The sequence below is a fragment of the Protopterus annectens genome, chromosome 11.part0, assembly GCF_019279795.1.
Source record: "Protopterus annectens isolate FY-2018-M chromosome 11.part0, PAN1.0, whole genome shotgun sequence".
Taxonomy (NCBI): domain Eukaryota; kingdom Metazoa; phylum Chordata; order Ceratodontiformes; family Protopteridae; genus Protopterus; species Protopterus annectens.
In genome coordinates, this window is record NC_056745.1 from 1,391,712,518 (window position 1) to 1,391,739,128 (window position 26,611).

At 41.3% G+C, this 26,611-nt stretch overlaps 1 protein-coding gene across 2 annotated transcripts in view; it reads right to left on the reverse strand.

The window, feature by feature from the left end:
• Positions 1-26,611, reverse strand: part of DOCK4 (dedicator of cytokinesis 4) — a 3,006,016-nt gene that overhangs the window by 1,916,077 nt on the left and 1,063,328 nt on the right. For both annotated transcript variants that reach the window (XM_044088673.1, XM_044088674.1), the window contains exon 6: positions 2,676-2,824. In XM_044088673.1, coding sequence (XP_043944608.1) covers positions 2,676-2,824 — 149 coding nt within the window. The remainder of the gene's footprint in view (positions 1-2,675; positions 2,825-26,611) is intronic.

Here is a 26,611-nt window from a genome sequence, read left to right on the forward strand (position 1 = left end):
ATAAGACTCCTTGTGAAGTCCTCCAAAGCTAATTATGAATCCAAATTAGCTTCCAAACTAAGGACAACCATAAGGCTTTCTTTAGTTACATCCATAACCTAAAAGGAAAGGCTCAGATTTGTGCCGAACTGGTAGTTAATGATACCACATATACCGAGCCTGTGGACATTGCTAACCTGTTAGCTGACTGGTTCTGTGAAAACTTCACTCCCCTTTCCCCACCACACTTACCACAAGACATTCCTGCTACCTGTCCTCTATCCTGCATCTCTAAAGAGCAGGTCATGAACACCCGCTCTAAGGTCAAAAACACAGCATTCATGGGACCTGATAACATCCTAGGCTGTGTCCTACATGGGCTCAAACAAGAATTAGCAACACTATTGGATACTCTTTTCAATTATAGTCTAAGCAAAGGCTTTATCCTAGCTGAATGGAAAAAGGCCACCGTTATCCCCTTGTACAAAGGTGGTGCTTTACTGATCCCAGGAACTATAGACCTATTAGCCTGATTAGCCTTACCTGCAGGGCCATGGAGAGAATCATCATGGACCTCATCAACAAAGACATTGGTAACCTCCAAACACTTGACCCTACTCAATTTGGATTTGTCATAGGGAGATCACACCTGTTAAACCTGGTGGACTTCTTTGACAGTCACCAAGGCCCTTGATAAGTGGAAATCTGTGCATACAGCTTACTAAGACTTAGCCATGGCTTTTGACACTACCCCTCCAACTCAGGCATAATTGGCAAACTAACCCAGCTAGGTATCAACCCATATATCACTAGATGGGTCACTAACTGGCTCACTGATAGAACCCATATAGTCAAAATAGGGGAATCCACCTCCAACACCAGACCTGTAACCAGTGCTGTTCAACAGGGATCAATCCTAGGTCCTCTACTGTTTGGAATCTACTTCTCCAAAGTGCATGCTAAAACTAAAGGTCTATAGCTGACAAAGTTTGCTGATGACTGCAAAACTGGGAGTGGTCATAGACTCTCCAAATGATGTCAACATCTTACTAGAGGGAATTACACAAACAAATGACTTGTGCCAAAGTCATGGCCTTAAACTCAAAGCAAAAAATGAACTATCATCTCTTTCGGTAATGATGTTCCTGCTAACTACCACATCAATAACAACACCCTAAGTATGCACTCAGTGGTAAGAGACCTGAGCACACAGGTTGAGAGCAGCCTTACCTTTGATCACCATGCCTCCACAGTGGTAAGAATGGCATTCTATATTGCTCATCTCATAAGTAAGGGTATTGCCTCCAGTAAAAAAGAAGTTATAACCTCCCTGTACTCTTCCCTCACAAGGCCAATAATTGAGCACAATGTCCTTTTTGGTATGTACCTTTCCAAACACCTGCAGCAATTGGAGAGACCACAAATGTTCCTCACAAGGAAAATTCAAGGTCTTTAGCATCTGTCCTATGAGGATTGTCTGAAATCACTATTTCATACAGACTACTCAGAGCTGATCTCTGCCTTGCATACAAGACAGTCTTTGACCTTGCTTTACTGAAAATGCTGTGTCTCCGTAAGTCAAATGGTACATGGATTACTCTAAAATGGCCTTAACCTAGTATGTGACATTAATAGAACCTGCTGGAGGGACAGATTTGCCTTCCAGGGGTTACCACACCTTTGGAACAGACTCCCACTTCATGTCAAGCAGACAACCTGATTGGCCCTCTTCAAACGCAAACTGGACGACTGGATGGGTAACCATAAATTCACCCCAGGGGTTCCACCTATGTCCCTCTTGGACAGAGGTGATAAGTACTGATCGTGGAAATAAGGGTAAACTTGGCTAGGCCTGAAAGGGCCCTAGGGTCATTAGCCTAGTAACCTCCTATGATCATATGATCCTAGGCTCACTGCAATAGCAACATTATGAGTCAGGCAAGCACCACACTGGAGATCGTATGCCACTTTGTAGGGAAGCTGGTCATGTGAGGAAGCATGCCTGCACCTCCTTAAGGCAGCCTTTGCAGAGCTCAAAGGCTTCTACGAGGTGGTAGCAAGTTACAGCACACCTCCAAGCAGCACTATAACATTGCAGTAGTGTCCACAGTCTCAACAACCACCCTTGATGTGGGTTGGGATGCATCTGACAAGGGCTAATGTAAGTCCAATAGGGCCATTCAATGAGGAGTGGAACTGTTGCTGGCTGATATTCAGCCACAGGAAGGCTGGGGGGTGTGGAGGAAAAAAATGGAAAGCTTTTACTTCCTCTCAGCCTCATTCTTCTCCAAGGGTACTGTCAGGGTAGGTGCGATAGAAATGTAAGAGCAAGGAGACATACTAGAGCACTACTAATGACTGGAAAATAGAAAAAAAAAATAATTATAGAGAAACAAGGGAAACCGCTATGAAATGCACTGCCATAGGCAATCCCATCAGTTCTGGTCACAGACACTTTATATGGCAAAACGCAATCATTGTCTGTAGTACTGTATTTAAAATATTTTGTGATAGCAGCAAGACTGCTTCCTCTCATTAACATGTACTAGTACAAATAAAAGATCTGACTTTTGAAAAATTACAGACGGAACAGTATCTACATTTCTTTAAAACAAAACATAAGGTCAAACATAGATGTAAGTGATCTGTTATGGCTGTATAAGGCACAGTACCACTTGGTAAAGCTTTCTACCCACTCATTTCCCCAGTCAAGTCGTGCAGTGATGTGCCTTTTGATGTCCTTCATCCGGTCACATGTCAGATGGCCGACAAGAACTTGCCTACGCAAGTCTAGGATTTCATTCATTATGTGCCAGAGTCTGTGGAAAAGATCGCCTTCATTCTTCTGGAAAAGACATAAAACAGATGATGTATAACATGACATCAAAACCACTTATTAAATATGAATTACTGTAAAAAATACAAATCAGGCTAACACTGCAGGACAACAGTTATAATGTTGCAGGGCATGTAATGTTTATGAATTATAAATGAACAACAGTAACTCTACAAGTGAATCTTTTCAATGAAGTGTAGTACCTTTTAGTTAACAATGGTAAAAGACAAAGAAAATTAATGCATCTAATAAATAAACCTCAGACACCTGGAATCATTTGTGGACAGTGTCCCAGAAACCCTGTGAAAGGCAACATAAATGCCTTAGTGGAGACAATGACTTGTTTCTAAATCATTACTGCCTACAGAAATACAGTTTTTAAGATGAAAAAAGATCAAAGACCTTAAGTGGGTATAAATCATGAGCAATATTCATTGATATATCATTCCCCAACAGACTTAGCTCTTAACATTTTTTCTTGTTATTTTGTAGAACACTTTTTTTTTCTTGTTATTCTGTAGAACAGAAGGCAAGAAACAATATCATTCTAAACCTGAGTCTCTAACTGAAGAATATAATAAATACTTATTTGTGTTTCATAGCAGGAAGGCTTTGTTTCCTCACATTCAGTCAGAAGCAGAGATCAGGTTACATGGCTATTTGCAGTGTGTCAGTTTTTTCCGTCTTTGAATCAAATGTATTTTCTAATACTATAAAATCTGGAATGGAAGTATTATATTCATCAAGTTACTGGGTCATCACAGTTCAGTATCTGCAACTTGTTTTAAGTTTAAGAGACATTAAAAATCATTTCCTTTCAGAGCCTTACAACAGACAAGCTTTTTCATTCATTTTAAAAATTATCACTGCAAGCAATCAGACAGAAAAGATAAACTCTCCAGTGAACCATCCGTAACACCATTTTAAACAGCAGTTCTATCACAGCAGTGATATTTTGCATGACTGTTTTGTAGTGGCATTCCCTTTGCTTAAAGACTGCAGTACATTTTGGAGTTAAGTTTTGAAAAACACTACCAGAAAACAACAGATGTGTCTTTCATCATGTTATGGTAAGGTTAGAGCACAGAGATCAGGCAAAAAACTGTCATGTTGCTTTGTGCACAGAAAATTACAATTCATGGAGCCATGCTCCCAAAATAACTCCTGCGTTCACACAAAGCAAGGATAGATATGTTAACTATTACTTTAATGTCCATTACCATGCTCGTTTTAGGCATCATGTCTTATTTTACACATGAACTCTCTGAAACCGAGACCACTGAGGCAAAAACGAATCTCATTCAATGGGAAAACACATTTTGGGGGGATTTTTTTGTCAAGGTCAATGGATATTTATTAATGGCATGAGATTCAAAACAGTGACTCTGGCACTGACATCATATTGCTGTCCTCCCTTAATGATTATTTCTGCTCCAACCCTAAAGGGCAAAAGTACTTCTCCTTAATACTGGAAATCTCAAGAAAAACAGTATTGAATTCCATATGTGGACAAACATATACAAACTAAATATTCTTGTAGGAAAAGAAACTTGATTGAAGTCCATTAAACTTAAAAAAAAAAAGAAAATTAAATTCTGAGAAATATTTCTGGGTATTTATCCTAAAATCAGGATGGTATTCACAAGAGGCTAGAGGTTCTGTAGTTTTTGTCAGTTATAACATATATTTCAGTCTGGATGAACACCAACAACCTCTAGATTGAAAGGCTCTTATTAATATTACTAAGTAGAGAAGATGGCAAGCAACTGAAGCCCTGTTAAATATTCTTGAGACAGATTCTACTATTACTCCCAGTGGTAGGACACTAGGTTACAGCTCATCTGATTCTAAGGCTAAATAATTTAGAGAGGTGATTTTGAAAATAACAAACAGAAAATAATCGTTCAAGATCCTGTAACTTCATTCATTCATTCTGGTTCCTGTTAATATGATCAGTCTCTCTACTGGGATGGATAATATTCTAGAATTATGCATGCAATGAAATGGATCACCTAAATGTATCTTAAGTGCTGGCATATTGCCCCAACAGCTTAGTGACCACTTCCATATCTTCATTTTCTGAAATCATTCTCATGGGTTTTACAACTCAAATGTTCATCTGACAGGAATCAAAAGCCATTTCTGTGCAAACGTTTTAACAGCTGTCACTGCAAATGGCCTGATTCACAACTTCAATGCTTTTCTTCCTTAAAGATGCAAGTAACGCATTCAAATAAAACTTGTTATAAGACACTAAAGATTTTACTATCTTCTGAAATGTCAGAGCTGAAGCTGATGATCTACAATTTCAAAGCAGATGCACAATATAAATACTACGTCAACAAGGCCTGTTCAAAACACAGATCACTGGAATGTCTGAATAATGTCCGAATACTGGGAAAAAGGAATGCAACAGCACTTCAAGTCAGATGTCTATTAGCTGTTCAGACTTTCACTGAATAGACAGATTTTTGCCTCATATTTTGGTCTGTTCCTCATAAAATCGGTCTTTTTCTGGCAGTTAAGGAGTGAGCCACTAAATAATGACAGACGTTTGAGTTTCGGACTATCTATCCATCAGCAATGTATGCTTATGCAAAAACTGTTATTCTAGTAATTTGCTAAGCTTATAACAACATGTAAACCTGTCCTTGATTTTGAGCCATTGTCCCCCATTATCTTTGGCTTTATCCAGCATTCTTGCACTAACAGACTCAGAGGTATGTAGGCAGGTGAGAGCCTTATTTTAATGTTTAAAAAATGGTTCTAAATACAATCCAAATGAGGTCTGGAGAGACACTGCAACCCTGCTGAACACTCCAAAGATAAAACTACCAAATAATTTCCTCTCGTTTATCAAACTGGCAAGCACTGAGCCTTTCAGTGCTCAGGAGCATTACTATAAAGACTAGTCTGAAAATAACAGCTGGTCTTTCACGAACTTTAAGTAATCATCATCATCGACCCCCCCCCCCCCATTTTCTACATGGGGTCAGGGTGCTATGTCACTTGTCACCATCTCTCCCTATTCAGTACCACCCTCCTACCTTCTTTGACACTCATGTTTAACTGTCACAGGTCTTCTCTCACACAATCCACCCACCTCTTTGCTGGATGCCCTCATTTCCTCCTGCCTTCTTCCTGTCTGTCACAAATCTTCTTCATCAGATTGTCTTCTGCTTTTCTGCATGTGCCCAAACCACTGTAATCTGTCACGTTGACCTTTTATGCAATTGGAGCTACTTTGGCTTCTGCTCTTATGTCCTCATTTCTTGTCTGTCCCACAGTGTGCATCCTACCACCCATCTCAGGCACTTCATCTCCATTACCTATAGCTTTCTCAACTGCTTTTCTTTTGTTACTCAGGTTTCTGTACCATACAGTGGTACAGGTCACACCACCGTTTTGTATACCTTACTTTTCAGGTTCTTTGGTATTCTTCTGTCATATGCTACATCTGACACTATGCATCTCCTCCTTCAGGCTTCCTTCTTCTCAACTCACCCTTCCCCGAAACTTAAAGCTGCTAACTTGTTCCACTGTTTTCCCTTCTATCTCAATTTTCAGCTTCTTCTGACTTCCCTCATTTGCTGCCATAACTACTGTCTTATCTGTAATCAGTTTCATTACATGTGCCTTCAATTTTTTATTCCATTCCCCTACCCTTTGCTGAAGTTCTTGCTCAGAGTCTGCCTGTAATGCCACATCGTCTGCATACAGCAACTTTGCTGACCTGTTTCATTTGACTTTTTTGTTAATGTAGTCCATCACCAGTATGAACAGTAGTGGGCTCAGAGCTGAACCCTGATGCACACCCACTCCCAGTGGGAACCCCTCTGTAAGACCGAACACTATTTGTACTTGAGTCATTGGGTCCTTGTACATAGCCTGCACTAATTCTACCAATGTTTCTGGGACTTCAAACCACCACAGTATTTCCTAAATCAGCTTTCTAGGGACACTGTCATATGCTTTCTACAAGTCTAGGAATGACCAATTAGACACTTTCCTCATTTCTAGCTTTTTCTCAAGCATCTATCTGACTGCAAACATCAAGTCAGTTGTGCTGCATCCTGATCTGAATCCAAACTGCTCATTTGCCATCTTACATTCTACTGCTCTGCATATTTGTTTACCAATCATCCTCTCCAGAACTGTCATGTATGTTGATAGGAGTTTGATACATCTAAACTGCCCACAGTTGTGAATGTCCTTTTTGCTGTTGAACACTGGCATGAGTATGTTTATTCTCCAATCATCTGTGATGCATCTTTCTCTCCATACTGCTATGAGTACCCTCAAGAGCCATTTTCCCCTTTCTCACCCAACATCTTGATATTCTCTGCTGTGACCTCATCTGAGCTTTCTGCTTTCCTTAACTTCATTTTCCTTAGTGCTGTTCTTACCATGTTTATGGTGGGCACCTTCACTTCTCTCACCATAGGCTGTGTCTGGGGAAGTACAGCTTCTATGGGCTTTTCTTCATTCAGAAGCTGCTGGAAGTACTCCTTCCATCTCCTTTTGATGTCCTGTCGACTGTTCAGCAGGTTATTGTCGGTATCCCTTATGAAAGGTGTCTGACTACCTTCTTTATCTTTCTGTCTTTGCCTTGTAACCTGATAGTGTTTCTTTGTGCCATCCACTAAGTCACTTTCCAAAAGATGGCAGAGTGCCTTATTGCCTTGTTCTTTCCTATTGCAACTCCTCTCTTAGTCTTATTGTTAGCCAACTGGTATTCCTTCCTAGCCTGGTCTGTCTTTTATATGTCCCACTTTTTCCTGCACTCCTTCTTTCTTTTGGTGACTTCCTGGGCTTCTGTATTCCACCACCAGCTTTCCTTATGTACCTTATTTCCATACCTGGCTCAGCCACATATTTGTTCTGTTGTCCTTATACATGCTGTTTTGAGGCACTGCTATTTTTCTTCAACTCTACCTATTTCTTCTTCTTCTTGAGGTACTAGAGCCCTAGCTAATTCCTTGGACTTCCATGGGCCTGTCACTAATTCTGATGATATTCCTCACTGTCTTCTGAAGTCACTCTCTCACTGCAATTAGGTTCATAGATTAGTACTAAGCTAACTGCTCTTGCGAGCCATTTTAAGCCTAGCCAATTATCCCTTGTGAGAATCAAACCCTGCAACACCTTAACCATTAGGCCACCCTCCCACACCATTTCTAGCCTGTTCTCCTGAGTAGGTTTGGAAGTCAAAGTTTCTTCCTCTGTACTTAATCTGAAACTTGATGTTGACATCCACAAAGTCAAGAATGAGAACAACTGAAGCTATCAGTGTCAAAATATTAACTGACTGGTTGGAAAATGACAAAGGTTCATGAGTCATAGGTTCTTAAGATGACACTAGGCTATTGGCCCAGAGGCCCTTATAAGCCTAGCCAAGAATATCGCTCATGTTCCCACAAAGTCAGCACCTGTTTCCCCTGTCCAGCAGGGACAGAGATGGGATCCCAGGTGTGTATTTTCTGTTTCTCATCCAGTCGTCCAGGTTCTTCTTAAAGAAGGCTAGTGAGGTACTCTACTTGACATGGAGAGGGAGTCTATTCCACAGATGGGGGAGTCTTTGGGACACAAATCTATCTTGCCAACAAGTTCTAGTAATGTCACAGACCAGGTTGAGGCCTTCGGTGAAGGTTGTGCGAGTGGAGTTTGACTTACGGATATGCAGCAACTCCATCAAGGCTGCATCTGAGATGGCCTTGTATGCCAGACACAGGTCACCTCTGAGCAGTTTGTATGAGACTGAGTAGAGGGACAGGGCTTTTAGCCTATCTGTATAGGATAAGTGTTTGACACCCTGGAATTTCCTGGTCAAGAACCTCTGTGGTTTCACCAGCTGCGGCATGTGCTTGGCAAGGTACATGCTGAAGTGCCCACTGTACTCGATAATGGGTCTGATAAGGGAGGAGTAAAGAGATCTTATGACCTCCTTGTTCCTGGATGAAATACTCTTAGTTATGAGGTGGCCATGTAGAAAGCCTTCCATACAACGGAGGCAATGTGGTGGTCAAAAGTCATCAGGTTGCTATCATCCTGGATATCCAAGTCCCCTCATGACTGAGTGCATGCTTAGTATGTTGTTATTAATGTGATAATTAGTGAGTATGCCATTTTCTCCAAAGGGGATAATGATGCATTTCTTGGTATTCAGTTTGAGGCCATGCTTCTGGCACCAGTCATTAGTTTGTTTAAGGCCCTCTTGGAGGATATTCACATCAGTAGGGGAATTTAAGATGGTGCCCAGCCTGCAGTCATCAACAAACTTGGTCAGCCACTGACCACTGGTTTTGGCTTGCACCTCAGAAAAGTATATGCCAAACAGTAGAGGTCTTAAGACTGATCCTTGGGGTACACCACTCATTACGGGTGTACTACTAAGGGTGGATTCCCTTATTTTGATTGACTGGGTTCTATCAGTGAGCAAGTCAGCTACCCATGTGGTACATACGGGTTGATGCATAGCTGGGAGAGTTTATCTATTATGCTTGACTGGGAATAGTTTCAATGGCTTTGGCTAGGTTAAGGTAGGCAGTGTGCACCATCTTCCCCTTGTCCATGGCTTTGGTGACTGTTTCGAAGAAGTCAACCAAGTTTAACAGGCATGCTCTCCCTTTCACAAAACCAAACTGTGTGGGGTCAAGCGTTTGGATGTTGCCAATGTCCTTGTTTATAAGGTCCATGATAATGTATTCCATGGCCTTGCAGATCAGGCTAGTTAGACTGATGGGCCTATAATTGCCTGGGTCAGTGGACGCTCCACATTTGTGTAGAGGGATGACAGTGGCTGTCCTCCATTCAGCTAGGATGAAGCTGCTGCTCAGGCTTTGGTTGAATAGTATGCCTAATGGAGCTGAGAGGTCATTCCTGAATTCATGTAGGACACAGCCAGGGATGTTGTCAGGCCCCAAGGATTACTGAGGGATTATCTGACTACCAGCATACCCCAACAGAAATACTGAGGGTTTATCTGACTACTAGCATACCCTAACAGAAATACTGAGGAATTATCTGACTACCAGCATACCCTAACAGAAATAATGAGGGTTTATCTGACTACCAGCATAACCTAACAGAAATGCTGAGGGTTTATCTGACTACTAGCATACCCTAACAGAAATACTGAGGGTTTATCTCACTACTAGCATACCCTAACAGAAACACTGAGGGTTTATCTGACTACCACCATACCCTAACAGAAATACTGAGCATTTATCTGACTACCAGCATGCTCTAACAGAAACAATGAATGATTATCTGACTGCGACCATACCCTAACAGAAATACTGAGGTTTTATCTGACTACTAGCATGCCCTAACAGAAATACTGAGGGTTTATCTGACTACTAGCATACCCTAATAGAAATAGTGAGGGTTTATCTGACTACTAGCATAGGCTAACAGAAACACTGAGGGTTTATCTGACTACCAGCATACCCTAACAGAAATACTGAGCGTTTATCTGACTACCAGCATACCCTAACAGAAATACTGAGGGTTTATCTGACTACCAGCATACCCTAACAGAAACACTGAGGGTTTATCGCACTACCAGCATACCCTAACAAAAATACTGAGGGATTATCTGACTACTAGCATACCCTAATAGAAACACTGAGGGTTTATCTGACTAAAAACACCCTAACAGAAACACAGAGGGTTTATCTAACTACCAGCATACCTTAACAGAAATACTTAAGGTTCATCTGACTACCAGCATACCCTAACAGAAATTCTGAGGGTTCATCTGACTACCAGCATACCCTAACATAAATACTGAGGGTTTATCTGACTACAATCATACCCTAACAGAAACACTGAGGGATTATCAGACTACCAGCATACCCTAACAGAAATACTGAGGGTTTGTCTGACTACCAGCATACCCTAACAGAAATACTGAGGGATTATCTGACTACCAGCACACCCTAACAGAAACACTGAGGGTTTATCTGACTACCAGCATAATGAAACAGAAACAGAGGGTTTATCTGACTACTAGCATACCCTAACAGAAATAGTGAGGGTTTATCTGACTACTAGCATACCCTAACAGAAACAGTGAGGGTTTGTCTGACTAAAAGCATACCCTAACAGAAACACAGAGAGTTTATCTGACTACCAGCAAACCTTAACAGAAACACTGAGGGTTTATCTGACTACTAGCATACCCTAATAGAAATACTGAGCATTTGTCTGACTACTAGCATACCCTAACAGAAATAGTGAGAGTTTATCTGACTACTAGCATACCCTAACAGAAACACTGAGGGTTTATCTGACTACCAGCATACCCTAACAGAAATACTGAGGATTTATCTGACTACCAGTTTACCCTAACCGAAATACTGAGCATTTTTCTGACTACCAGCATACCCTAAAAGAAATATTGAGGGTTTATCTGACTACCAGCATACCCTAACAGAATTACTGAGGGATTATCTGACTACCAGCATACCCCAACAGAAATACTGAGGGATTATCTGACTACCAGCATACCCTAATAGAAAGACTGAGGGATTATCTGACTACCAGCATACCCTAACAGAAAGACTGAGGGATTATCTGACTACCAGCATACCCTAACAGAAATACTGAGGGTTTATCTGACTACCAGCATACCCTAACAGAAACACTGAGGGATTATCTGACTACCAGCATACCCTAACAGAAATTCTGAGGGATTATCTGACTACCAGCATACCCTAACAGAAATACTGAGGGTTTATCTATTACCTTAAAAATATCCTTTTTGACTGGTGTTTCAAGAAGGGTACACTACACCTCAGATCTGGGAAAGGAAAGGTATCTTTAGTTTAGTTTAGCATTTTCTAGTTTGTTAGCCAGTAGCTTGAGAATTATCTCCGAGCCAAATTACTACATAACTATTTGTCCCCTTTTTTATGCGAACAGAAAATTCTGCAGTATCCGTTCTAGTAGATAGGCCCTCTCTATCCATGGAGAGACTGTCCTTTTGTCATTCGTAGTGAGCTGCCATCTCCTTGAAGGGTGAAGGTCATGCAGGTGGTCAGAGTGAGGGCCGGGGAATTAAATTGAAGACAGCATTTATGACATCATGCACATCATCACATGTGACATCAGCTCCAGCCCCTTCCCCCACTTCAAGCACTCAGCAGGTCACTCGTGACTGTACTTTTATTCACAGGTCTACCCCTGGAAATGTTCAATCACAAGCAGAGACCAACTCCCTCCACCAGATGGACAATTTGAAGCATGCAACTCATATTAATCTTCTAAACCTCATTCCTCCATTTCCCAAACAACCAAGCACTATTTTTGACAGACTCTGCTATAATTAATTTAGATGGCTTTGAAGTCAAGAAAGTACTAGTCAGACTCAAGGTTGAAGGTTTGCCAGAAGGCAAACAGCAAACGGACTGTGGCTGTAAAAATTAAAAACATGAAGTTGTAACTTTTCCTTTACTTATCTATTTATGCATATATTTTCAACCAGATAGCTACACTGGTATAAAGACCTTTTCAGGTTCAAAGCAGGTGAATAAGGCAATGGACAAAATGTAATAAGACTGTATGTAAATGATTTGCACGTTGTATTGATAGTATGAATGCAAACATGTACAAAACTGTATATAAATAAATGAGACAGCCCAATTTCCAACTGCAAAGAATTCAGACTAGATATCACACTTTGAAGGGATATGAGATCCCCTAAACAGATCACATATGTCTGGTATAGATACTGTAGAGGAATCTTTCCACCATGGGAGCACTGATGGAACCTCACCCTGTGATGCTACAAAGGGTAGCTGCTCAACAAATACAACAAGAAAAAGGTAACCCAAAATTACACCAATGAGACCCTTCCCTGTGCAGGAAAGGCTAAGTAAAACATTATGCACCAAAAAATGCAAGTGCAGGAAAGGCCAAGTAAAACATTATGCACCAAAAATTGCAAGTTAACATAGCACTCAAGAGATTCAAACAGCAAAAATTTAGAAACAATGCTGGTCAAGGAAAAAAAAGAAAAAAATACAGGAAATTTTATGATATCATAGCCAAAACTATTGCAAATGTTGATGACATTTGGAAACATGAGCTGTAGTACTGCATGATGAAAACTTGTGCATAATTTAAGAAGCAATACCAGAAAAATCCCTGCAACCCGGGGTCATCTGGCATAGTATGCGAGCACTTTGAATGGCACAAGAGATCCAGAGAATGAAAGCAATGTGATGCATTGTGGGATACAGTGGAACGCACCAAGTAGCCTGGAAAAATTTGGATTGCTAGGCAGGCTTAATGCCTGTGGGCCTTAGTTCTACAAGTTATGGAGGACAGATGGGAGCCACTCTTATCAGATCTGTTAGTCCAACTTACTGTGCTTATTGCTGATGGTGAATATGTCAGTCTGACTAACCTATTCATTTTTATTGTTCTCACATGGATGGCACTGTAGCCATCAAGAAACCTTTCCAACCCTGCTATGTTTTGTTAATGTCATAAGAATCCTCATTTCCAAACTTGCTATGTTCTGTTACAACCATTATGCATCTCTTAGCACAAAGTCTACAGCTGGTTTCTGTCCATTTTTTGTGTTAAACATTTGCTTCTTAATTAACAGGCTCTTAACACATTTACATTCCATAAAGTAAGATATAAGCCCAGTGTGAAGTGTGAGGCTCTGAGCAGGAAAGCAAACTAAGCCTGGTGTCTGGTACGTGTCCTTCCATATCATTGTTGCAGTATTCTTCACTGAAGGGATCTCATGCCGAGGGTAGCCCAGCGTCTGGCTAGTATACAAAAGCCTTTAGATCTTATAGGCAACCACACGCAACATGCATGTTCCCTGTGTAGGACATAAAGTTGATGTATGGACACAAATACTTAGAATTTCTTTGCTGTCAGTCTGAAAACAATTATCAAATGTCAGTCTGAACTCCCGTTTGCTGTGCTGGTTTACAAAGCCATTTCAGGTAAGTGCCCCATTGGAGTTTCTTCTCTATTTTTTCTATTTTGTTGTTTACTTGGGTTCATGTCATCCAAGAAGGGAAAATGGCAGTGTGGCTGGCAGATTCCCCATAAAAGCCATCATAACCCAGTGTCTTTTTTACCTAGGTGCTTCTCACAATCATATGCAGTGCTTTACCTGTCAAGTGTTTGTCTCTAAGACCCTTCATAATCGCATATTGTCTCTGTCCATATACCCAGAAAACCAGCATCTTAAACTGTTAGCTCAGGGTGTTATGGCAGAATCCTCCTAGAAGTCTAGGCCTGATCCTGCTGCTGTCCAGCCTCCACCAGATGTCTCTCTAAAAGCAAGTGAAAGCCCTGAAGACCATCCAATGCTTGCATCAGATTCCTCTGCTTTGACCCCATCAGAGGCTGGCATAGATCTGAGTTCTTGCACGTCCTCATAAGCTGTATAAAGGTCTGGTCTGGATGTTGAGGGGGAATCACATCTGATTATTTCCAAAGGGCTGAGGGGGGTTCCTCAAATTTTAGTCCAAGAGGAGATTCCTGGTACTCTAATTGAATCTCACCAAGGAACCAAACTGCTGAGGGTTATTAGGGCAGATGCCCCACTTAAGAAAAAACAAAAGGCAAAACATATTACCCCTATGGCTAAAGATTCCCAACATGAATGGCAGGATTTTACCCAAGGCTTGTTAAATGCCTTGATGGCCTTGAAGCCTCCCCAGGGGGTTTTCAGTCCCTGCTCTTCCCTGGTCTTCTACTCCTGTTAAGAGGGCAAGGGAACCAGATTCCTCAGATGAGGACTTAGATTCAGGAGAGGAATCCCTAGCCTACTCCTCTCAAATTCCTTTTCCTCTAGAATATGGCTCATAGGAAGAAGATTCTTTCAGCCCGGATTCCCTTTTGGAAGAATTATCCTTTGGAGATACTTTTGCTCACATGATGGAATACTTTAGATGGGATTGTATTCAGGTCTCTGACATCCAATAGAAATAAAACTATGTTTTGGAAATGGACTCACCTAAGTTGCCTACAGTTCCTCCCCTTTCGACAGCTGTTTTGGATACCTTTTCTTCTGCCTCTGTAGCTCCAGACTCAACCCTCTGCCCCTGTGAAATCCAATAGGTTCTACAAGGTGCCTGAGAACTGCAAGTTTCTTGTTCAAGTGCCCTTCTGTTGATCTTACTGTAGGATCAGTCTCTACAGATAAGCCTTCTAAGCTTTTCCCTCCTCTAACTTCAACTAACTCTTCTTTCAGATAAGGGCAGTAAAACTATGGAAAAACTGGGTAAGAAGGTGTACACTGCTTCCACCTTGTCCATTCAGACTAGTAATTATCAAATCCATATGACCAGGTATATCTTGGATCATAGTAAGTTACTAGGCTATTGGCCCTGAGGCCCTTATAAGCCTAGCCAAGAGTTTAGCCCGTGTTTAGACAAGTCAGCACCCAAAGCCCCTGTCCAGCAGGGACACAGGTGGAATCCAAGGGGTGTATTTTCTGTTTCCCATCCAGTTATCCAGGTTGTGCTTGAACAGGAATAATGAGTTATTCTGCCTGACATGGAGAGGGAGTCTATTCCACAGATGGGGGAGTCTCTGGGACACAAATCTGTCCTGCCACAAGTCCTACTGATGTCACAAACCAGGTTGAGGTCTCACTTGCAGGTTACTCGAGTGGAGCATGACTTGCAGATATACAGCAGTCTCATCAAGGTGGGGTCAGAGATTGCTTTGTATGCCAGACAGAGGTCACCTCTGAGGAGTCTGTATGAAACTGAATAAAGGGACAGGGCTTTTTAGCTATATGTGTAGCGTAAATGTTTGAGGCCCTGGATTCTTCTGGTGAGGAACCTCTGTGGTCTCTCCAGCTGCTGCATGTGCTTTGCAAGGTACATGCTGAAGGGGGCATTGTACTCAATAATTGGCCTCATAAGGGAAGAATACAGGGATCTTATGACCTCCTTGTCCCTCAATGAGATACCCTTACTTATGAGGTGGGCCATGTAGAAAGTCCGTACAACAGAAGCAACATGGTGGTTAAACGTTAGGATACTAGCAACGTGGGTGCCCAAATCCCTCATGACTGATTGCGTGCTTAGGACACTGTTATTAATGTGATAATTTGTGGGGACATCACTCTCCCCAAAGTGGATGATGATGATGCATTTTTTGGCATTCAGCTTGAGGCCATGTTTATGGCACCAGTCATTTGTTTGGGTGGGACCCTCTTAAAGGATGTCCACATCACTTTGGGATATTGATGACCATGCCCAGCTTGCAGTCATCTACAAACTTGGAAAGCCATAGCCCACTAGTTTTAGCCTGCACCTCAGAGAAGTATATCATAAAGAGCAGAAGCCCCAAGACCAATCCCTGGTGAGGTGGCTTCCCCTATTTTGATTAGGTGGGTTCTATCAGTGAGTCAGTTTGCTACCCATCTGGTAACACATGGATTGATGCCTAGTTGAGAGAGTTTATCTATTATGCATGAGTGAGGAATAGTGTCAAAGGTTTTGCCCAGTTCAAGTTATGTGGTGTGCACCGTCTTCCCTTCGTCAATGGCTTTGGTGACTGTCTCAAAACAGTCGAACAGATTTAACAGAGATGACCTCCCCTTGACAAAGCCAAACTTTGTGGGGTCGAGTGTTTGGAGGTTGCCAATGTCACTGTTAATGAGGTCCATGATAATCTGTTCCATGACCTTGCAGATCAGCCTAGTTAGGCTGATGGGTCTATAATTTCCTGGATCGGTGGACACTCCACCTTTGTGTAAAGGGATGACAGTGGCTGTCCTCCACTCAGCTGGGACAAAGCCGGTACGCAGGCTTTGGTTGAATAGGGTGCCTAATGGTGCTGCAAGTTCATGCCTGAGTTCATGTAGGATGCAGCCTGGGATGTTATTGGGTCCCATGGATGCTATTTTTTGCCTTTGAGAGGGCAGTGATGACCTGCTCCCTAGAGATAAGGGGAGGGGGCACGTACTAGGCATGTCCTGATTTACTGATGGGGGAACAGAGGGGTGACATTTTCGCTGAATCAATCAGCCAATAGGTTGCCTACATCTACAGCATTTGGGTATGTGGTGTCCTTGACCAGCAGTTCTGAACAGATCTGGGTGCTTCTGTTGAGATTGTGGACATATGTGAAGAAGGCCTTATGATTATCTCTAGTAGATGTGGCCAATTTGGACTTGAAGTTGGCTTTAGAGGATTTCACTAGTGCTCTTATTTGCTTGTTCGGGCTAAGGAGAGATTGCTTCCAATTGGGCACCTGCTCTTTCTTGGTCCTGGACAGCAATTTTTTTTTCCTTTTATTATAAAGTTTATTTATTGCAGATGTCCACCAGACAGGTTTACTCTTCTTTATGGAGGATGATTTTGTCCTGTCAGGTACTCTTGATACCATGTATCTATATAAGTGCTCATAGAGTACTTTGGTGTAGTGTTGGACATTGGTGCCAGTTCCAACACATGGGGAGGGGGCTGTGAAGCTGTTTATACCATCCCTCAGCAGGTTGTAATCAGCTTTGGAGAACTTTTTTTGTTTGACGCTAGCTGGAGGGCATCAGGTGAGATGCTGACTTCGAAAGTGACTGCTTTATGGTCGGATCTTACCAGGGAGGATGATACTGCAGGGGTGCTGCAGTGGTTACACATACTGGTTAATACTAAGTCCAAGATATTATCACCTTTTCGACTAGCTGCTCCAAGGCATTTGCACTGATAAAAATCGAGCAATCTCTGGGCATTTGTGTTCTGGCATGAATAGTTTTTCCAGTCTATGGTTGGGTAGTTAAAAGTCACTCAGGATCACTGTAAAGGGTTGAATCTTGATAGAGCTGAAGAGGTCCAGATAAGTGGAGTGGGCATCTTGAGTCAAATTTGGGGGGCCTGTAGCTAGCTATGATAAGAACAGGGGTCTTGTCAATGGTTAACTGCACTTGGAGGGTCTCTTGTGTATCATACTGTTTGACCAGCCTGGAGATGTGTGTGTGTCTTTAGGTTTCACTTCATAATCTTGAAATGCTGAAATCTCGAATTTCAGCATTTTGAGACCATAAAGCCAAAACCGTACAAAACCGAAACATTACAAATCCGAAACCATAAACCCGAACACACAGCATACACCACACCACACACAAACCACAACACCCACACCACAAAACAAATAAACACACAAAAAACCCCACTAAACTTGCAAATACCTACATTGCACCCCACCACGTTGGGGGGATGCACCCCCCTACTTATATATACTACCTCAAAGATTGCGCAAACAGTAACAGATAGAACACTTACACCCAGACATTCCACAGTCCCTCGTGTGCGCACACACACACACACACACACACACACCGAACAATTACACACTCATACGTTAACCAACCTACCCTAACCCACACACATAGAACTTAAAAAAATCTGACACACACACAAACTCCCACCCAAAACCCTTATAAAACAGTCACTTACCTTACACTCCACGCAAATCCATACACCACATCAAACTACATCCAACGTAAACACCGCATGTCACGTAACGTAAAGCCATAATCGCGAATTTGAGATATTTGTATTTGCGATTATGCACTTTCCACATTTTAAAATTTGGCTTTATAGTCTCAAAATGCTGAAATTCGAGATTTCAGTACTTCGAGATTATAAAGTGAAACCGTGTTTTTAATATATATTGAAACTCCACCTCCTTTGGTTTTCCTGCCCATAGTTTGGGGTCTGAATGTATGATAGGATGAGTAACCAGGTAAGGTGAGGTGCTCTCCGCAGCTTTGAACTAGGTTTCTGTGACTGCACAAATGTCTCCATCTTCCAAGGTTAAGAATGCTTGTGAGTGCAGTTTCATGTTTAGACGCATGACCTTTAATTTGCGTTTTGTTGAAATTTTTATGTTGGTTTTATCGACCTCAGGACTTTTCCTAAAAAAGGCACTATGGGGAGGCAAGGGCCTTTGCCAGAAGCCTGAAACCCAAGTGAGATAGATGCAGGCCATCTCTAGCAAAGCATTGTGGTCTGGCAATCATATCTTCCCAGGCTGTCAGGTACTGGATCGCCCTGGAATGACACCAGAAACTAAGCCAATTGCTAAAGTCAATCATTTTCTGTTTGTGTTGAGGCATCATTCTAGGTGATGGTAGAATGCTGCTTAAGGCTAGGGACATACTGCTTGTGACACATATTCAGCGAGCTCAATCATGTCTCTCTACATATAGTTCAGGGAGGTATGTCTCAAGTCATTCACCCTAACATGGATTATGACAGAGTCATAACAGTATCTGTTGTTGAGAGACTTGAATGCTTGTGTGATATGGTGGATTCTGGCACCTGGCAGACAACTAACCGTGACTTTCTCCTTAACCAGCCTGGTTAGAGGCACATCTGTGTGTCTCACAATGGAGTCTCCTAAGACTAATACTCTGGGATTATGGTTAGGCATTTGGGGTTGTGAGACGCAGGTGTGTAGACTACGCATGGTATGTGGTGTGGAGGGTTGTGGAGTTCCTGTGTGTTTTTGCCTCTGAGGTCTCCTTTGTTTTTGTTGAGAACCTCCACATATGTGGGTGTGTGTTGTGTAGTTGTGGGTGTTGTTTGAGGTGTAGTGATTGTATTGATAACCTTATCAGTTCCAGATATACTGGCTTCTGAGGGAGAGAGCATACACTCTAGTTTCTTAATGTAATTGCATCTCTCACAAATTGTGTTCCTAGGTGATTATAGTAGACGGTTGTCCATGTACATGAAGCAGTTGCTACACTGTCTCAGGATATCCATATCAACCAGGCTGGCAGGAGAAGCCATAGGGAAATTGTCCATCCATATTTGTCAGAATCTGAGGGAGAGAGACCAGGGAGATCTAAGGGGTAGGCCTAAAGGCCAAGTACTTAAACCAAAACTATAAGGCTTAGAATAACAGAATTTCATCAGGCTAGAAACAATCAGTAATAAATGAAGCAGAAATGTCTCCTTTCTCAGGGGGCTAAGGTTGTGCCTGATCTTCCTGATTCTGAAGGGAAACCTTCAGGTCTTTCCCTGCTTGGGTCCAGCAATTGTGATGCTCCTGATGCCTCTTGTTGGGCTGCTGCCTTTGGCTCTGTTGAGGTATTACTCTTGGCTTTGTCTGATGATATTAAGGCCAAGTCAAACATCTGGATGCTCATCTAGATAATAAAAATCTTTTTGGGACAGCTGCGGCTGACCTGTTCAATTCTCTCCAGGATAAGGGTAAGACCATGCAGAAACTCAAGCATATTTTTATCTCACATACTCCTAAATTTCAGAGGAATTACCCCTCTAAATCTACATTTGTCCTTCGACACCCTCATTAACCTTCAAAAGGTAGAAAGGGGTCCAGACTTATTCCTCCTTCTAAGTTTACACAGACTTCTTTGTCTCAGAAACCTTCCTTTCAAGGCAAACCTGTCTCTTATCTGACATTTTGTCTCCTCCCTTCCTCAGCCAGGTCCCCTTGATCCTCTGGCTTTCTTTGTCCCTACCAAACTGACAACAGATCACCATCAGATTCTTGGGTGCTGTCTATCATTCACCAGAGGTATTTGATGGTGTGGAATTCCCTTTCCCCCTTTTCAGGCATTTTTCAGCTTCCTCCAGACCAACTTTCTCATTTCCCAGTGGTTTGCAGTCCCTTTTGGATCAAGGAACCCTTCAGCCTGTTCCACCCAAGCGGGAAGTAGTTTTTACTCCAGGATGTTTTTGGTTCCTTGGAAGGAAGGGGATTGGAAACCAATTCTGGACCTTTCTCTACTCAACATCTTCCTCAAAGTCCCTTTTTTCAGGATGTTGTCTCTTCAGACTTTATTTCCTCTCTTTCTTCCTCAGGCCTTTTTGGTTTCCCTTGATATCAAGGATGTCTATCTTCTTATTCCCATTAACCATCTGTTCAGGAAATTTTTACATTTCTCTCTTCCTCTCATTTTCAGTTTTCTGTTTTGCCCTTTGGCCTTTCTACTGTCCCAAGGGTATTCACCAAATGCCTTGCTCCTGTCATTGGTTTTGTCAGGATTCAAGGAGTACATACATTACCCTATATAGATGACTCGCTTATTCAGGGTCTTTCTCCCAGAAGTCTCCTTCAAGATGTTCACTTCACCACTCTTTTTTACAAAGTCTCAGTTCACCACCAATCTCAAAATGTCAGTCCTCATGCCCTCCCAAGATCATATTTTTCTTGGCTGGGATTCAGACCACTTCCATGTTGGCTTGTCTTCCTGCTCCCAAGGTACTGTCTTTGCCAATTTTCTTCCAGTCTCTTCTTTCTCTGTCCTCTATCATGGCCAGGGAATTTCTCAGGGTTTCTGAGGACGTGCTTCAGGTTCTGCTGAAGGCTCAGCTCAGAAACCCATAATGTTTAATTGGAAAAGATTTTTTGGTTGGTGCTTCTATTGCCATCAGGATCCCTTTAATGTGGGGGGTTCCCTTGGTTCTCTCATGTGTATGATCTGCTCCATGCTGGCTTGGCATATTCATCAGTTAAATCTCACCTGGCAGCAATCTCTGCTTGTCTGCCCCTGAAACCTCCTTTGGCCTCTCTGTTTAATGTCAACCAATTTCTTAAAGGCATCTTTCATATCAGGCCCCCAAGAAAGCCTATTCCACCTTCTTGTGATCTTAATTTTGTACTTGAAAATTTGACTCAGGCTCATTTTGAAGTAGCTAATTCAGCTTCCTTGAAATTTTGGACTTGAAAGACTGTTCTGTTGTCGTCTTACTTCTGCCAAGACAGTGTCTGAACTTTAAGGCTGTTATGGCTATTCCTCCTTTTCACAGAAACAATGTCTCTCCTTGTACTAATCCTTCTTTTATGCCCGAGGTGGTTATTCCATTGTCCCTGAATCAGTCTATTTGGCTACCTTCCCTTTTTCCTTCTGCGCAGTCTGCCAGTGCTGTTCTTCATACCTCGGACCTTCATAGATACGTCAGTTATTATTGGGATAAAACAGAGATTATTCTCAAGTCTGAGCAATTTTTTGTTTCTTTTCATCCCAGGTCTTTGAGGTTGGCTATTTCCAAGTAAATCATCTTCTCCTGGTTTTCTAAAACCATTTCCTTTTGTTATTCCTTTCATTGAAAATGTTTTTCTTTATCTGTAAAGGCACATTCTATGAGGGCTGTTGCTTCTTCTGGTGCCCTTTTCAAGGGTTTTGACACCAATTCCATCCTTAAAGCTACTAACTGGTCCGCTGCCATATTTTTACTAAGCATTACAAATTGGATGTTGTTTCCAGAGCAGGTTTTGCCAGGGCTAGCGTGCTTGGGTTTGTAGAGAGGTCTTCTGTGCCTTCCTTGTCCCAGTCTTCTTCTTAGCTCTTATAGTCTCCTTTTAGTGAAGAATAATGTAACGGTGATAAGGAACAACATAGTACAGTTGTGTAATATCTTACAACAACAGTAGATGTCATCCTCTTCACTATTGCAGTATTCAGCCCCTCCCTCCTTCCCCCTCTGTTACAGCTCTTGCCCCTGTGTTTTCTTACCCTCCTGGCCAAGATATTCTTGCATCCTTTTCCTTCTGAACTTTTTTCTTCCAGATGCTCATATTTTTGTTTGTCCCTGGTTATGTTTTGTTCCTCCTGAGGCAATTTGGTTCTGAGTATTTACATCCATACATCACCTTTATGCCATAGGCGAGGACCATAGGTGTAATGTACGGTGACTCTAACATCTAAAGGCTTTGATACACTGGCTGGACATTGGACTAGCCTTGACAGGAGATCTCTTCAGTGATGTATACTGCAACAGTGAACAAAAGGACATCTACTGTTATGGTAAGATTTTATACAACTGCACTTTATGTAACAGTCCTTATCTCTTAATGATATTTAATCATGGAGTTAAAACTAAGCCAAAAAGAGGCAAAATCCGCACCCCAATTAAATTACAATCATCAGCAACAAGCAATTTTTACAAATAAACTGAAAATGAAAGAAAATACAGAGTTTTCATTCTGCTGTTTTACAGTGTCATCAGTACAGGTATCTCAGCATTATGTCAAGTCAAAGAAACCACTACACTTTACAATATGAGGTGTAGACATACTGTTAGGAGGTGCTTTGGGGAGCATAATTCTGGACCAAAAGACTGTGCAACACCTTAAGATATGCAAGACAACAGCTTTTAAGAGTCTAGTAACAAAGGCAGCTACAGATTGACCAAATTAATTCCATAGACGCTAACAAAGTCAGACTGGTGTAAGTGACAGAAGTGGATGAAGTACGGAAGGGATTAACAATGCAAGTGACTGCTCGGATACACTTTTTCCCAAGTATATGAATAGAATAGTTGTTCTCCAGTGGCTTTTATGTTCTGAAAAGTAATACTGACCAACACATTCTTGGGCTATACAAGGTGAAGAGCTACGTCTATAACCTCTCTTAGAAAATCAGTTACTGCTCTCTGTTAAAACTCCTCTCAGAAATCATGGAGTTTGTTTTGGAAGATATGTCTGTGAAGTATGCAGAAAAATACAAAACAAAGGAAGGCAAATGTGTCTGCATACACACACACACACACACACACACAAACACACGTACAAACTTATATGAAACGCACGACCCCTCCACTGCACTATCCAAATCACTGACACTGCAATATATTTGACAATAAAGTCCAAAAAATAAGAAGATGTAAGACCAAAAAATATATATAAATGAGTTTACAATGGTATGATTAAAATCTTGTAAAAGAACAGACCAATCAGACATTCTCTTTGTCATGAATAATTTCACTCAAAAAAGAAACAATCTGGCATCCAGATCTCTCAGACACATTTCAAAAGCAAACAAATGTGAAATAGAAATGAAACAAAGAAAATTACAGTACAGCACAAGAAACCTACCTTCAGTTTAAAACCTTTCATCCCTCACAGTTTTCACTCTTGCTTTTACTGTATGAAACAATGTTAATGTTCTCTGTACATTTTAATATTTCTCATATAATGAGTTATGTTAGTATGTTACTGCATTGCCCTTTAAACGTGACATTTCAGGGACTCTGCTACTAAAAACTACTTCAAATTTATTTTATATGGAGTTCTGTAATATAATTCATGTCTGAATGGCACAACTCACGTAACTGCATTTTAACACTATTAATGCACTAATGGATGTTTAGAAATGCAAAAAAGTGTTGCTCATATAAAATAATAATCAAGTTTGAAATATTATTGTTGAAAATGATTTCTGTAAAACATGGATGCATACATGAATGGACAGTACTACATTTGGTGACTGGAAAAAAAAAGGTACAACTGTGTTAAAACAGTTTCTGTGGCAACCAAAGCTGTAGAGCAAATGAATGATCAATAAATCAACAACTGCAGTAATATAATAGCATAATAAATATAGCACACACTAGCAATTGAAGAATCCTTACTTGTTTAGTAGAGTATATGCTTGCAAGTTTTACTTGTTAAATTAATGGCACAAGTGACTTTAATCTGTTTTACTCTAGCTACACAAGTGAAATTACTACTAAGTATGAGCCAGGTAATTTTTAAAAAAAGTTCTTATTTATATATAGGTTCATAGGCTGGTACTAGGCTATTGGCCCTAGGGCCTATACAAGCCTAGCCAAACAATTCCCCGGATATTTCTTCCCACAATATTTACTTCCCTGGAACCCTGTCTAGCAAGGTGACTGACATGATCCCCGGGGTGAATTTCCTATCTCCCATCCAATCGTCAAGGTTCATTTTGAAGAGGGCCAAGGAGGCACTCTGCTTGACATGTATGGACAGTCTATTCCAGAGTATGGGGAGTCTCTGGGTCAGGAACCTATCCCTCAATAAACAGCCTCTGCAAGGCTCGAACCCAAGACCCTGTGCACTACAGTCGCAGTAGTTAACCACTAAGCTATCATAGCAGCATAAGTATGTATGTATTATAGAATAAGGTCAGGTGGGTCAAGACAGGAAAAGGTTAGAGGAGGATGCCCCATTTAGGCCAAATACTTATGAAATATTGCATTAAACAATTATCTTAATAGCCTTTAAAATCATATTGCATAATGGTCACTAAAACAATGAAGCTCTACAGACTAAAGGTACAGAAGGATGAAGATCTGGCTACAATCTAGACAATGCTGGTTCAATGACTGACCCTGGAGCAGGACAGGGAAAGAATTGAGAAAGCTAAGTCTGGTCACTTCTAGGGTGGGAGGGGTTGGTGGCATGTGTTCTCAGAAGTATTGTCCACTTCTAAATCTTTGACACAGATCAGAGATGATACAGAGGCATCCTATTACAGGGGGACTATTAGAAATTTACAGGTAGAACATCAGCTTAAAGACTGTGATCAGAATGTCCATTATCTTTGCCCTTTAATTCTGCCGAGATCTGGTTCTTCCTGTTTAGATCCTATATGAATATTCCTCATGTCCACAATATATAGCTTGCATAGAAGGATGGAGGCATATGAGACTGTTTATTTCCATGTTCTTGATAAGCATATTCTGGCAGAAGACAGCAACTCCTAATCCCATTAAGGTATTATAGATTCATAGTTAAGTACTATACTAGCTACACTTGCAAGCCATTTTAAACAATGCCAATTTCTCCTTTGGTTCTTGAATTGACCTGTCCCATTTGGTGTTAGATTGGCCTTACCCATCCTATGGTCAATAATTCTATATCACCCCTGGTGAGAATAACTGGGATCATACAATAGATAATTGGGGGGAGGGCATGCATGGATAAAGCATTTAGCAGCTGCCTGTGTCAGTTAGTAGTAATGGGACAGTCCAGGGGTAAATTTTTTACTTCCCATCCATAGAGCCAAGTTGTGCTTGAATATGGTCAGGAATGAACTTTATTTTACTTGGATAGGGGAGTCTGTTCTAGAGCAGCAGTATCCTCTGCAAGATATACCTGTCCCTCCAAACAATTCTGTTGATGCTGCAGAAGAGGTTTAGATTGCTAGACACAGTATTTCTGATGTCATTTGACTTGCTGATGGTCAGTAAATCCATCAGTATTGAGTCAGAGGATGCCTTGTATACCAGTCAAACGTCACTTCTTAGCAGTCTGTAAAACACAGAGGATAGTGATAGGGCTTTGAGTTGGTACACGTAGGACATATTGTTTACGCCTTGTATCCTTTTATTGTGGTATCTCTGTGGGCATTCCAGTTGTTGCATGTTTCCGGAGAGATACATGCAATGGGGGCATTATATTCAATGACTGGCCTAATGAGAGCTGAGTAAAGGGGGACAATAACATCCCCACAACTAGACAAAATCCCTTAGAAGCTGTGCAATACAGAAGGACTTTCTTATGACAAAAGACAAATGTTAGTCGAAAGTTAGGTCCCAAATCCTTAAGAATTGGGTCAGACTAAGGGGCATATTATCAATGTGGTAGTTTCCTTGGGTTGATAAATTCCTAAAGGATTTGATAAGTATTTTTGGCATTTAGTTTCAGTCCATGATTTTAGCATCAGTTATTTATTTGGGACAAACCAACCTGCATTTTCAGTGGAATTTGGCTACCTATAAAGAAAATGCCGTAGTTACAATAGTATTTAAAATTGTAATTGTTTTGAACTGTGAGATACAACAAAATAAAGCACGATAACTGGGCATAGGTGGAGCCTTTCAGACCAACGTCTGCATATCAATACCGCCAGTCAGTTTGTCAAAAATGTCAGTTTGCCCAAATAAGGTGCACTAAGGATTTTGCCTTACCCCATGTTGCAGAGACCCAGAGTTGATTCGAACAGAATCAGAAACACAATGGCCACAACACCATGTATAAAGGCATGGCAGAACTTTCCTCCTGTGAGAAAAAATTCCAGTGAAT